Below are 15,438 nucleotides of genomic sequence, written 5' to 3' on the forward strand. Positions count from 1 at the left end.
AGAATAACACAGCCACTCACCTCTCCTCTCTTTATGCTCACTCTCTACTCTACACCAACACACAATAGAGCGCAGCTACAGCCCTCGATCAATTTCGGCCTAGCTGCTCACATACGAACAATACTCCATGAACACCTCAACATCTGACTAGAACGCAGCTGTACCCCATGAAAAATCAGCATAGCTGCACACATAAGCATCCTACACAGGCCTAATGCTGCCAGAATGCAGTCTCGGAGACCAACCACCAGACTGCACACATTCAACTGATGTCTCAATACCACCACGCCTAATGTTAGAATGCAGCTACCATGAGGCTATCGCATCAGCTGCTCACATATTGAGTGCACCCTAAACCCCTATAAAACCCTACTCTCGACTGTCCTGGACTACGGTCCCGAGGGCGTTCAACCCACAAGCGTTTTGAGCAATGATATATAGCGCGCTGAATAAATGCCAAATAACAAAACAATTGCAAAGCTAACATTAATCATTCAAATGCTGTCCCTTTGCCCAGATTTCACAGAAAAACCACTTGGTGCTGGTAAACCGGAAGTTCCATCACACAGTCCCATGAAACTGGGGGCAAGTCGAAATAACTTGAGCATAAGCAACGAGACTCTGCCAGTAACGGAGGGCACACCCGATTGGCTCAAGGGGCTGTGCTCAAGTCTTACTCTTATGTCCCGTCCCCTTTTCTCCATACTGCATCGGCGTCCCTTCCAAGGGACGGGAGACTGAACCTTTTTCACCAGAAAAAACCTTCTTCCCGTTTAAATTTAGAGGCGCACGGGGGTGTGCCCCTGGGAGCATGCGCTGCCCTGACTCCTCCCTCCGGTGCCACACCCCAGTCCCCTTCTCCACGTCGAAGGGAACGGGCCGAATTCACCAGCGCTCCTGGGTTTGGCTTTGGCCATGTAATTCCACGCGCGAATACTTCTTCTCTTTGTCTTTTTTTTTCTCTTTCTTATCATTCAGGTACTCGGCCCTCAGGCGCCACGCTCCTCTGTGGTGCATGTCGACTCCACAGGGTTCAGCAGGTGTCCATCCTGCAACAGGCTCTTCCCAACTTCAGACCCCCACGCCCTCTGCCTACGTTGCCTTGGCCGAGACCATGTTTGGCAAGCTTGTGCAACGCGCTGTCATCGAAATCTCTGAAGAACAGACTAGCCAGGTGGAGCGAGCTCTTCCAGAAGTCACCTACAGAGGACCTCAAGAACTTTGAAACACCGAACCAGGCCCAAGGTAGGGCCGCTATTTTCCATCACACCCCGCAAGGGAGACTCCTTCCCAACGAATCACCCGCGCGGGAGAATGGAAGGGGGGACGTGGAGAGGATAAGGGTGTTCCTTTTTTTTCTCGTAGGTTTTTATTGGCATTTTCATTAAAGAAATGTGCAACCGCCCTCTCTGAATCAGCCCTTGCCCCCTGCCCACCCTTTGTCCAACTATTGTCCAATGCGTGCCTCCTTTCTCGCCATCTGGTATATAGTCCAACTTCCAATAGAGATTACAGTCCATTCCTGCTGTTGGATTTCTACCCCCTATAAACCCTTATAAGACCTCTGGCTCCAGAGCTGGAGTCCACCATTTAAACCAGGCCCAAAAGTTTAATCTTTCTGGGCACCATATTCATTGGAGTTCTTTTGTAAGAGTTTCATTACGCAGTCCCAGTCCGCTACAAATGTCTGGTAATTGCCTTGTAAGAAATAGGATACCCATTCTAAAGCCGCAAAGTGCACACTTTATCCACCCATTCTTCTCCATAGGCGTCTCTTTTGATTTCCACTTCTGAGCAATCGCCAATGCTCCTGCCATCATTAAAATCACGTATACCTTCCATTGTGCTTTCTAGAGTAGCTCTTCAAGTATTCCTCGCAGACGTAAGATTGCAAGGCCTAAATTTCCCTTCCCCTTAATCCCCACAGTTTCTACAATTGCCTTATGACATTTCCCCAAAACTGTTGGGTCAGCCGGTACTCCCACCATACAAGACACAACGACCCCCCTCGCCACACTCCCTCCAACATTCCTTGGACACCTTCGGGAAGACCTTATGCAGCGCCAGCAGGTTAAGGTGCCACTGAAATATCAGCTTTACCCATATCCCCTGTAGTTGGACTGACCGCGTACGTTTGGGGATAGTATCCCATAGTTGTACCCACACTGCCTCTTTAATCGGCAGTCCCACTGATTCTTCCCATTGTCTCATATAGCGTCTATATCCTGCCTCCTCATTTTGTTTGATGTACTTGTAAATTGTCCCCACAATGTGTTTGTCCCCAGAGTCTGATAATAGTTTTTCAAAGGATGTTGGGGATCTTATTGCTGCCTCCCTAATAGATGGATTCAGCAACCAATGTCTCAGTTGTGGGTATCAGAATCTCTCCCACTCCTCCAGTTAAGTCTAATTTGCACTGGCTAGAGGATTTAACCTCTCCCCCTTCGAACCTATAACCTATCTTAAGACATCCGCCCTTTTCCCATTTACTAAAGCTAGACCCCCCCATTACCTTCCTATTCATGATATCAATGGACCCCATTCTTGTAGCATTTTTCTGATGCTCCCCAGTAGGGGGGAGTAGTTTGCTTCGGATAATGATTCAATATCTTTAATGATGTTGACTCCCAAGTATTTATAGTCTTGCCTGCCCAACTATGTTGAAAGAGACTTTTAAGCTCCTGTTCCTTCTCAACCATTAATGTCAAATTCAGGGCCTCAGATTTGTGAGTGTTAATTTTTAACTCTGCTATTGACCCGAAATGAGACAATTCACTATTCAACGCCCTAATAGACCTTTCCGTTTCTATGAGTGTCAAAGCATATCATCTGCAAATGCAGCTATTTTATGGATATTTCCTCCGAATGCGATTCCTACAATTTCAGGTGTTTCCCTTATTGTGGCCAAGAGTGGTTCCAAGTGAATCACGTTGAGGATAGGGGGCACCCCTGTTTTGTTCCTCTAGATACCCTAACTGAACCCGATAAGTTATGGCAGGAGGGGACCATCAGGGAGTTTGAAGGACTTGGGGAGGAGGCAGGATTACATGGGGGCCAGTATGTTACGTATCACAGGTTGGTGCGGAAGATTCGGATAACGTGGCCGGAGACAGTGCTGGCGGAGGAACCGGACGCCATTATGGGGATGATATATGACACAGCTGAAGGGGGCATGAGATCTCTAGATTGTATGAGATCGTAATGGCTAAGATTGGAAAGGAATTGACACATTTGAGATTGGATTGGGAAACGGAGGTGGGAGCCCAGATGGAGGATGGGATGTGGGAGCGGGCCCTGGGATACCATAAGAAGGTATCTAGGAATGCCAGATTGCAGCAAATGCAGCTGTACGTAACGCATAGAGCGTATATGACCCCGCTGAGGATATCTAAATTCAGGAATGCTGGGAGACAGGCGTGCCCTAAGTGCGATGAGGAGAATGCTGATATGATGCACATGTTTTGGTCATGCCCAGTGATCGAGTGTTTCTGGGGAGAAGTCGCACAAAAGCTAGCAGAGAAAGGGGTCACGCTCGCCGTAGACACGGCCTGGGCCTGCCTGTTGGGAGGGTTTCCTAGGCCACGAAAACTGAAGCATGTTGGGAAAATGAAAGACTTGGCGTTCGTGCTTGCAAAGCGAAGGATAGCTATGGGATGGAAGAAGTGTCATAAGCCGCGGGTGGAGGTGTGGTGGAAGGAATTAAAGAAATGGGCGGAGGCTGAAACGGTGGTATGGCAGGAGGCAAGTACCATGTCTTGGGAGGAAGAAGTGGGTACCCTGATGGCATGGAAAGCATTGATATCTGGACTTTTTGGGACAATATTAGATCCAGAGGAATCTGAGGAAAATGACGCCCTGCCGTGTGTAGCAGATACTGAGTGTGAAGGACAAACAGGCTCGTGAAGGGGGGTGGGATCAAGGGGGCAGTGAACAAAGGCTAATTGATGTTAATGTAAAGATGGCGGATTGCACTGCGTGTTCGGTTTGTATTGTTGGTTGTATTGAAAAACTAATAACATTTTTTTTTTTTTTTTTTTTAAACTGAACCCGATAGTTGTCAGTCAATCATCAAACGCAGCATCGGGTTAGAATAATTTGCCTTTATCTTTGAGATTATTTTAGCCCTAAACCCCATTTTCTCCATGGTACAAAACAAGAATTGCCACTCCACTCTATCAAAAATATTTTCAGCATCTAAAGCAATCAAGAGAGCCGGGGTGTTCTTTATATTAGCCTTTTCTATTAGGTGTGCTATTCTTCTAGTATTGTCTCTATTTTGTCTACTCCGTATAAAGCCAGATTGTTCAGTACCGATGAGTTTCGGAAGAAAGTTGTTCTATTCTGGACGCCAACATTTTTGTATAGATCTTTGTGTCTATATTAGTGCAATAGGCCTGTATGATTTGCTGCTTGCCAGATCTGTTCAGTGGCTTTGTGAGCAAGACCACCTTCGCTTCTTCCATCGTTGGCATTATTTTTCCTGCCTCCCTAAAATTATTGAACATTTGGACCAAATGAGGAGTTGACTGTACCCTAAATGTTTTATAAAAATCAACCGTAAATCCATCCGGCCCTGGAGATTTGTTAATTGGCAGTGACGCTGTGGCCTTACGGACCTCTTCAATCGTAATGTCTTGGTCTAGGTCCAGGTTGTCTTGCTCTGATAGTACTGGGAGATCAATCTCTCTAAATATTCCTTTTGCGTCTGATCTAGGGGATTATCGGATTTATATAAATCTGAGTAATACTCTTGAGAATTCCCGGGTTATATCGGCTAACTGTGAACTCCCCCCCCCCCCCCCCCCGTTTAATGCAATACTTATTTTGTTTCTAGCTTTCTCTTCCCTCCCTTATAACCTAGCCAGCAAGCTGTCCGCCTTGTTTGCCTTTACATAATATTTCTGTTTACGGTACAGAAGTGCATGTTCTGTCGTTCTTGTTTGCACAATTTCTATTTGTTCCTTTATGGCCCTGAATTCTCTCTGGGTTTCTCCACTATCTCCAACCCCCATCTTGGGCATGACCGGTTTCAATTTTTCCTCCATTTCTCTTTCAAGAGTCTCCTCTCTTTATCCCGTCGGGGTTTCACCAAAGTAAACTTCCCTCTAATCTTGGTTTTAAATGCATCCCACCTCATGTTTTACTCCGTGTCTCCCAGTTTATTATCTTGGAAGACTTCCTCTATGCCTATTCTTATTTCCTGCCTCAGTGTTTTGACTTTAAATATATAAGTAGGGTATTTCCATGTCCACAGCCCGGGTAGTAGGTCTTTTCTTTTCACTTTCAAAGTAATGGGGGCGTGATCCTATCATGCTATTGCACCCACCTCAATCTCTACCACCATACCCAGCATACTCTGGGATACCCACTTATAGTCTATCCTTTAGGAGGTCCTATGGACATGAGAGAACAATGTATATCCTTTAGTGGCTCCCCTCTTTCCTCTTCAGGCGTCTACCAGTGAAAGCCTATCTTCTCGCACAGTTCTCTCGTGGGTGTGACCTGGGTGCCCGCCATACCTGCGCTCCTGTACACCCCCGGGTCCCAAGCTATATTAAAGTCACCTGACAATATGATTTCTCCCTTAGCAAATCTTTCCAATTTACCCAACATCCGCTGAATGAACCAGTCTTGGCCTGAGTTAGGCGCATAAATCGTAGCTATCGTGTAAAGTGCTCCCTTCCCCTGTAGGACGACTGCCAGATATCTCCCACTGACCTCTTTCTCCCATTTCTTTACTGTAATGTTGAGGTTGTTTCGTAAGCACCCCTCCTTTTTTCTTCCACTCATTGGACTGGAATAATCTGACGATGACCGTGAAGTCTAATTTTGCGATTGTCACTCGCTTGCACGTGTGTTTCCTGTAGAGTTAGGAGGTCCAGTTTTTCACATTTTCAAAATCTTTATAATTTCTTCCTTTTCAGCGGGGGAGTTCAAACCATTGATATTCATCGAAATAATGCTTATGTTATTGGTTTCAGCCATTTTCTGGACTGTTCATTAAGCTATTTGTATACACCTTGGGTTCTTGATTGGGACCTGCCCCCTTTACCTCCACTGACCCCTCCCGCCCTTGTCCCCCTCACTGAATGGACTCAACAGCCCCCTGCCCCCTCCCAATCCACCCTCTCGGGGATTAAGCCTGTTCCACAATCCAGCCTTGCCAAGTGCAGGCTCACCCACTCCCATGTAATGATCCTAAAACCTACTCCCCAGCCCCCCTCCCAACACCTACAATACTAGACCAATTGCTCTCCCAGTGCTAACTTATCGAGACATTCTCCGGATCATATGTCCTCCTTTAGGTAGCTTTGGCGTCCTTCGGAATCCTCTTAAAATTCCTTCGCTTCACTCGGGTCCATTCCCAAGTCTTCTTGGTTTCCTGTCCTTTTACCATGGGCTCACTGGGTCCTGCCTCCTTCTCCTCCTCTAGCCCAAGTATGTTCGCACCTTCATTGCAGGATGAGACGCGATGTTGCGGGCCCTCCCATTCGAATACCAAGCCAAAAGGGAATGAAATCTCACAACCGGACCCATTTTAATCCTTTTAAGCAAAGTTATTTGGGACAGATCCTGAAAGAGTTGTAGTTCTGTAGTTGCCGGGCTTCTCCCTCAGGAGGGTTTTCTTCATCTCTTCTCCATAACTTTTGAATGGGACCTTCCTGGTGTTTCTTAGTACCTTTTTGCTAGGTTCTGCGACTCTTTTCCTCTATTTTTCGACATCTTTCGTTTCTGACCCTTTAAAATAAAAGAATATCCTTCAGGCCTACATGTGCGTCTGCTCTCTACTTACTAAACCTGCGAGAGGTCTTCTGCGCAGAAAATGATCCTCTGTGCCTATGTTATCTCCAACATATTAACCGTTTGAAGATCACCTCTTTTATTCACCCTTCGCAGATCCAGAGAGCCCAGGGTTCTGTCAGGTCGTGTGCCTCTTAAAGGCATGGTCTAGTAAAATATTTTATTTAAAAAATAGATGGGCAACATAAAAAAATACTAGCATTCTCTTTTTTAAAACTTCCTATGTAAAATTTTGAGCTATTCAAGCTCAAAATTCGCAAAAGCAAGCACATGGGCGCATCCATTTTGTGTAATGGATGCCCTCCTGTGCTGGCTTTTGCTTTTGCGGCACTAATGAAGGAAAAGCCAGCCAGCTGTTGTAAACAAAAGCTACCTCTGGGTGGCTTTCCCTTCATTAGTGCTGTACGCGGAGGACGGGGACCGGAGACCAGAGCAGGAAAGCTGCAGCTAAGTGCTATTTATTTTTTTAAAAAAAATAAGCACTAGCTGCAGTTTTTTTTCTATGTTTACCGGGCTGGAGGAGCCCGGAAAACTTAGAAATAAAACCGCAGCTTTAAAAGCGTTGTATTTATGTTTGCGGTCGCTTTTGAAGCTACCGCAAACATAAATACAACGTTATTGTGTTGGAAGACGCTGCAGTTTTTCTTTCCAAGTTTCTCAGGCTCCTCCGGCTCGGAGGAGCCTGAGAAACTCGGAAAGAAAAACCGCAGCTCTCGGAGAGGCCCAAATGGGAAATGCTAAATGCTGTATTGTTTCTGCCTAAATCTGCTTTCCCATTTAGGGCTTTCGGGCTCCCCGTGGGGAGCCCGAGAGCCCCAAATAGGAAAGCAGATTCAGGCAGAAACAACATGGTTGTTTTCCGCAATGCTGCATTGTTTCTGCCTGAATCTGCTTTCCCATTTGGGGCCCAAAGAAACACAACGCGGTTGTGTTGGAAAACGCTGCGGTTTTTCTTTCCGAGTTTCTCAGGCTCCTCCGAGCCGGAGGAGCCTGAGAAACACGGAAAGAAAAACCGCAGCGTTTTCCAACACAATAACGTTGTATTTATGTTTGCAGTCGCTTCAAAAGCAACCGCAAACATAAATGCAACGTTTTTAAAGCTGCGGTTTTATTTCTAAGTTTTACGGGCTCCTCCAGCCCGGAAAACTTAGGAAAAAAACCCCAGCTAGTGCTTATTTTTTAAAAAAAATAAATGGCACTTACCGAGATTCAGCTGCAGCTTTCCTGCTCTGGTCTCCGGTCCCCGTCCTCCGCTTACAGCACTAATGAAGGGAAAGCCACCCAGGGGTAGCTTTTGTTTACTACAGCTGGCTGGCTTTTCCGTTCATTAGTGCCGCAAAAGCCAGCACAGGAGGGCATCCATTTCACAAAATGGATGCGCCCATGTGCTTGCTTTTGCGAATTTTGAGCTTGAATAGCTCAAAATTTTACATAGGAAGTTTTAAAAAAGAGAATGCTAGTATTTTTTTTTTTTATGTTGCCTATCTATTTTTTAAATACAATTTTTTACTAGACCATGCCTTTAAATGGGCTCAGCCCCATCGGGTTCACACACTGCTTTTAGGTTGTTTTGCACCTTTCAGCCACTGTACAGTTTCCCCAGCGTGCACGGAAAGGAGAGCGCCTCCCCCTTGTGCTGCTCAGTCTCCTCACCTCTCTCCGGTGTACTCTGCCTTTTTTTCTTTGAAGATCTAGAGCCCTATGCCCCCGCTCCGGACCCACCGCGCGTTGGGTGTCTGTTAGGGTCGATCACCCCTGCTTTGTTCGCCTCTGCTCCACTCTCCTGCTATGCTGCCTCACGGTTTTTCACACGTTTCCTTCTGGTGGGAGAGGGGGGAGGGGCGTTGGAGGACCCGCTGCACCCCTAGTCGTGTGCTCTCATGCCCTCATTACGGTTATTGCTTCTGGAACGGAAGTAGGATGGGGGAGCCTTCTCTGTTTATTCATCGCAGCCCTGGGTTTTAACAGTCCCCCGCTACCCCTCGGCCAATCTCCTTGACACTTTTCCACTCTCCTCACCTTCGGGCTTCCCCGTCTCCCTCTGCGCAGAAGGTGCCCACTCCTCAGGAGGTCCTATCGGGTCTCGCCTAGTCACTGGCACTCTGCCGCTCTCTTCCGCTTTGGGCTTCCTCCTCTCCCTCTACGCGGAGGGTCCCCACTCCTCAGGAGGTCCTTTCCAGTCTTGCATCGTCTTCCGCGTGACCTCTCCACTGGATCAGGTCACTCGCCTGCAGGGTTCCTAGGGTTAGCTTTGCAGGGATCAGCTGGCTGCTCGTGCGCCTCCTCGCCACCATAGGCCTGCTTTTTTCCTTGCCAGTATCGCCTTAATCCTCCATTTTCACAACCTATATCAGGGTTTTCCTTCACTGCCCACGTACTGTACACAACCCTTTCGAGTCTACGTGCCCGGGGAAGATAACTTCAGTGAAAACTCCTGGAATTGGTGTCAAGGGGCAGGAGAGCATCTATTATGGTGCTCTCCTGTCGGCGGCCATTTGGAATCGATAAGGTTGTTTCTTAATGGGTAGACCCGCCCTTTTGGACTCTCTTGTCACGGAAGAGAAGGTTATTGTGATCATAAAAGGAATTCAAATTGGTAAATCCCCAGGATAGGACTGGTATACGGTTCTATAAAATGTTTCGGTCATTGCGGGCCCCTACAATGGTGAAGCTATTTAATGAGGCTTTGATAGGTAAATCCCTCCATCGATTCATGGAGCCATTGTCCTAGTCATATAGGCCCAGTTCTCTCCTTAATACAGATGTCAAAGTTCTGGCGAAGATCTTGGGGAATAGGCTTGATGAACTACTTCTGTCACTTATCCATGGAGATCGGGTGGGTTTTATTAAGGGAAGACAAGGATTAGACAAAATGAGGAAAACGCTGAACCTTATATACCAGACCCAAAACAAAATGAGGCGTACCTAGCCTCACATGACGCTGAGAAAGCCTTTGACAATGTGGAATGAGTCTTTATGAGCAAGGTATTAGTTAAATACAGGTTTGGGGTATATTGTAAGGCGTGGTTGGGATCGCTATATCGAGAGCCCACAGCCAGGGTAGATGGTAAATGGGGTTCTTTCAGAGAGTTTCTCTTTATTTAGCCGAACTAGACAGGGGTGCTCTTTGTCCCCTCTTTGAATTGGTGATTGAACCCCTGACAACAGCCATCAGGGTTAACCCTGGGATACATGGCATCCAGTGTGAAGGAGCGGAATTTAAGATCTCGTTATTCACGGATGATATTTTATGCTAAGTGATGCACCCAAGGGATTCCCTGAAGGGGACGATGGAGACACTGGATACGTATAGTTTATTGGCAGTTTTTAAAATCAACCACTCTAATTCTTAGGTACACTTGCAACTCCAGCTGGGCTCACCCAGGATTGGCATGGGCTGACATTAGTAGTGGAGGCAATAACTTATTTGGCTATTAGGATCTCGCGGAGCTCAACTGACTTGTACCGCCTTACTTATGACCCATTTATGGGGGTGTTTAAGCAAGATTCAAAGAGGTGGTCCGACCTCACGCTCTCCTCTGTAGGGAGAATGACATTGGTGAAAATGAATATACTTCCACGTTTTCTGTTTATCATGCTTCCCATGTCATTGCCTGACAGGCTCTTTAAGGAGGTCGACCACACACGATTTTGCTTTGTATGGAAGAATAAATGGGCTTGTATAGCACGTAGGGTTTTGCTGCTTCCTTAAGGGTGAGGGAGGTTTTGGATTCCCAAACCTTTTCTAATAATCTAAGACGGCACAACTCTGGGTGATGCTGGAACACATGACGGAGGACTTGAGGACCTATTGGACTTATTTGGAAGATTGTGTTAAACATCTGAAAAGGGTAATGGACCTTTTGTGGGCACCTACTAGATTGGTCCATCAGGAGCTACACAAACATCCTACATTGAGAGTCCTTTGGAAACTGTGAAGGAATTTCAGGATGGATATCCTTCTGGCCTTCTCTGTTTGAGGTCACTGTGGGGCCCACCTTTTCAGCTGAACCAATTGGGGGTCAAAAGGACCCTGGAGTGGTCAGACATGGGTCTCGAGAGGGTGGGACATCTCCTTGGCGGTACATTTAAGGACTTCAGTGACCTTCAGAAGGTGCTGGGAAGGAAAACATTGGTAAATTCGAATATCTCAGACTAACGGGTTGGTTGAGATCCTGGGGTGGAGGGAGAGTCTGCTCTGAGAGCTCACTGTCGAGATGGACCCTGAAAAGGATCATTCGAGAAAAGGGATTGTTTCTAAGTTATAAAAGACCCTGGCTTTCAATACAGTCGAGGGGAGGCAAAGTTTCAAGCCTTATTGGGGTCAAGTGAGGGAGTACGAAGAGACACCATGCTGGAGGGGTTATGGGAGAAACACTAGTCACATTTCATGATAACCTTTCCACACATGCAATTGAACACAGTGTTAAGGTTTTACATGGCTGGCACAGGGACATAGTGAAGATTTCCAAGATGGACCCAGGCGCTTCATTGTTGTGCACTAGGGGTTGTGGGGAGGTAGGGACTTCTTTTCATATGTGGTAGATGTGCCCCTTGATTCAAATGTTTGGGTCTGAACTGTTGAGCTGGATTAAGGATGTTACAGGGGTTCCCCTGCAGCTTGAGCCGCTCACTGATTTTGGAGATCCTGCCTAAAGATTATGATTCCTGAGGATGTAGGAGGCTCTTTTTACCTGAGGGGAGAATAGCCGTGACACAAATGTGTAGACAGCCCTCTGTCCCTGATCAGTTGGATTGACTACAGAAGGTATGGGATGTTTATTTTATGGAAAAACTGACATACCTGGTGCATGATGATATGTCTACCTTTAAGGAGGACTAGGAAGCATTCACGGGTAAACATTGGGAACCCCCTCCTCAGGGAGTCCAAAGTTTGGAAGTACCCGAGTGGCAGGGTGAAAGGCGGGATGAGTAGAGCTAAATTGATACCACTTCTTGTGGGAGTAGTCCTCTTCAAGACGCAAAGTTTGCGCATCCTCAACAGGTATATTCTGCATCCTTTTTGCAAAAGTTAACTTCTGATGAATGTGCCTTCTCCTGGACAATTCCCTTGTGTCTCTTGTATTGTCGTTCTCAATGTTATTTAAGAGTCTACATTCATTAGGTGGGGGGAGTTCTTTCTTAGACAAAGGTTTGGATATTTTTTTGTTAACTCAATGTTATGATAGTGGAGGCAACAGATATGTGGTTTTGATGGATCTGTATTGTCTGTTTTTTTGGTATTTTTTATGTGATTGCTGATGTGTTTTGTAAGTCAAAATATTTCAATAAAAACAGATAGTTTAAAAAAAAAGAAAAAATAAAGTCTTTGAAAATTGTTTTGTGTGGTTGATTATACCCGCAAAAGCTTGGTCATAGTTTTTGAATCTGTGTACTATACCATTGCTGGAGAAGTCTTACTATCAATTAACTTTTCTTTACAAGGTAAACAGCCTTACCATGATTTCATAATTACCTATAGAATATAGCGATGCATGACTTCTTCTTGTGCCTTATTTGCTTACTGTGTAAATCTGAGTTCATGTCATAACAGTGCTTTATTTGTTTTCTTTGTTTAGGAGGCAGTCTTATATGCTGTGATTCCTGTCCTGCTGCCTTTCATCGTGAGTGTCTGAACATTGACATACCTGAAGGAAACTGGTTCTGTAATGACTGCAGAGCTGGCAAAAGGCCACACTATAAGGAGGTTGTTTGGGTGAAAGTTGGTCGGTACAGGTAAGGGAGAGCTAAACACACTAGGCTATGAAATACAAGCCATGTTTTCTTAATTTGGGGTTGTATAATATGTGACTCTGGCCTATATTTTACAACTTTACAAATAAACAACTTCGATCCGACAAGCGTCCATTGTTGTTCTTTTTACTTTACTTTCCCTTTTCCCATGTTCATGAAAGTATTTGTAATGATCGGGCCGTCATTTGTGTCTTGTGAAAGTACCGAAAAGTGATGATAGCTGTGAAATTCCTTTCTTTTCAAGTGTCTCTTGGGGATTCTTCAAGAAATTTAGTTCATTTCTTAAAATGCAATATCTGTCCTCTTTTTCTGAAAATATCTTTTTGTTGCTTTGGTGCTTTCACCTCATCTCCCAGAATACAGAACCCAGTCTCTTTAATTCTCATTGTCTTATAGCAGTTGTATTACATGTCTCAGCATGCGCTTTCTTGGCTCTTTTTATATGACAGTCTCTCTAGGATGCTTCAGTGCTTTAATTTTATTTCCCTCAATGCAGAATCAATACTGGGTCTCAAAATGTCAGTGTCCGGGTTTAACACAAAAGTCTAGATTCTTCCCGGGAGAATAGGCTGCCATCTAGTGGGTTGCTCGAAGTATTACAAGTTCACTTCGAAAAGTGATCTACCCTGAGATCACCCCGACAATAAGTGCCCGGCCTCCCGAGAATTAAAGCCGAAAACTTTCAATGCTCAAAGGAGAGAAATGGTGGACAGCATATGCGATAGTGCACAAGCTACCAACCAACCATGAGCCCTTAGCAGGTGCTGAGGTTGTGGTCAGTATTAGCCCAGCAGAGGATGTTTCAGAGCCTGAAGAGCCACATCGGGATGGTCCTTCTAATGAGATTTTGTAGCCCATCTCTTGCTCCGTCAAGCCCAAAAATGATCTCAATAGGCATCACATGGCGCCCATGAGATTGCTTCCATAAAGGTCATCAAACCCCAGGAAACATGCCTTGAAGTTGACACCCAAAGATGACACTGAAAGACAAGAAGCCTTACAAACATGGTGCCGCCCTGCCGCAATGTGCCGCATCCATCAAACACCCAAAGCAAGTATCCAAGCTTAGATGTCAAACATAGGCAGGCAGAGGGAGACTCCCTCGTCCTGTCGGTGCAGCCGCACTCTTCAGTCATAGCGGCAGCCTAGATGTATGCAAAGCCACATCTGCACCTATTCGGCCATACTAGGTAAGGAGGAAAAACTCCTAGAGGCCTATGGGGAAAAAGATATATTTGAATGCTAATCTCCAGGCGCCATGCTAGCCGCCTTCAACCAAAAACTATGGCGGGAGATAGCAGAATTCCTTCCTGGGCGTCCGTCCCATAGTCAGGCTCGATTTAAAGCAGGTCTGGCAGAGGTGAAGATAGTGGCCCAGGACGACATGTCGACAGTGGCACATATGGACACCGCAGGCAGGGCTGTGTGTGTGGCCACCGACATGAGGAGGGACAGCATGGCTTAAGGCAACCAAGTTTATCCCTGACGTGCAGGAACTCATTCTCGAGCTGCCATTCGAGGAAGGGGACTTGTTCCATTCATCTACAAATGAGGAGCTTGACCAGAAGAAAAACAGCAACAGTATTGGCTAAGCCTGTGGCTAAGAATTTTAGCCAGAGTCATCCACGCTCTCACAGAGGTCGTACCTTCGGACGTTTCAGGGGTTTTCAGGAACACCGTACTAGCCAGCCTGACAGGTCCCCCGGCCGGCACTGACGGAAGCAGCACAATTTGTCACATAAGGGGTTCTTCCAGTCCCCTCCCAGGCACTGTCTCAGATGGAAAGAAACCGTGACAGTGCCATCCAGATTCTGTTCTCCGGTGGGGGCAGGGGGGGGCAGAATTGCCCTTCAGATTCTGTCCTGGCGGACAAGGTTCGCGCACCCATGGATTATCTTGGTGGTTTCCTCGGGCTTCTGCCTACCGATACGTCCATCTCCTCTCCTCTCCCGACCCCCCCATTCTACAGATTGGGACGGCAACTATTCAGGCAGATATCGATTTGCTCATAGTGAGCCAGGCAGCGGAAGGTCCCGACCTCTCAGTGAGGCATGGGTTTCTACTCCTGCATCTTTTCCATACATAAAAAGAACCAGACTAGCCTGAGAGTTGTCCTGGACCTTTCAACACTGAACCTTTCCCTGCCCCACCAAAGAGTTCCAAGATGGTTAAGGCGCCGCTGATAGCAGAGACATTGTGTGTGGGAGACTGGATGTGCTACCTGGATATGAAGGATGCTTACCTCCATGTTCCGATTTGGGAGCCCCATCGTTCCTTACTATGCTTCAGGATCATGGGTTTCCATTTCCAATACAAGGTCCTCCCATTTGGTCTCATTTGAGCCCGAGAGTCTTTATGAGACTAATGAATGCAGTGGCAGCTCTGCTCCAAGCCGAGGGCCTCCACCTCTATCCATACATTGACAACTGTCTTGTACGAGCGGAGTCTCCCGCGGGTTTCCCAATGCACGGCAGCCAGGCTTATGCACACGCGATACAAATTGAGGTTCTCCATCAATCTCAAGAAATCCTAGTTACATCCCACTCAGTCCTTGACATACTTGGGGCTGATTTGGGATACGAGGGATGTAATAAATAATGTTACATTTGTTTTGGTAGGAATGCTTTTATACTTGTGTAATGAGTGAGTGTATGTTGATGGGTGCATGTGTGTGTGTGTGCACGTGCGTTTGTTAGTACGAGGAGTTTCTGCTGGGGACAGTGGAACAAATTTTGGCTGGACAGTGGTGCAGGAGGGGTTTGGGCATTTTTTTCTGATGTTTTTTAATCTGCTTAGAATCACATGCTGTGCATATAGTCAGACATCCAGTGGTAACCGCAGAGTAATGCATCTTGTCTTTCGAGAATCGAAAGGGGACGTCGA

At 46.3% G+C, this 15,438-nt stretch overlaps 1 protein-coding gene across 4 annotated transcripts in view; it reads left to right on the forward strand.

The window, feature by feature from the left end:
- Positions 1-15,438, forward strand: part of NSD1 (nuclear receptor binding SET domain protein 1) — a 1,891,114-nt gene that overhangs the window by 1,426,119 nt on the left and 449,557 nt on the right. For all 4 annotated transcript variants that reach the window (XM_069651497.1, XM_069651498.1, XM_069651496.1 and 1 more), the window contains exon 15: positions 12,381-12,537. In XM_069651497.1, the coding sequence (XP_069507598.1) occupies positions 12,381-12,537 (157 nt within the window). The remainder of the gene's footprint in view (positions 1-12,380; positions 12,538-15,438) is intronic.

Source organism: Ambystoma mexicanum, chromosome 3p (genome assembly GCF_040938575.1).
Source record: "Ambystoma mexicanum isolate Mex_15411 chromosome 3p, UKY_AmexF1_1, whole genome shotgun sequence".
In the NCBI taxonomy this organism is placed as follows: Eukaryota; Metazoa; Chordata; class Amphibia; order Caudata; family Ambystomatidae; genus Ambystoma; species Ambystoma mexicanum.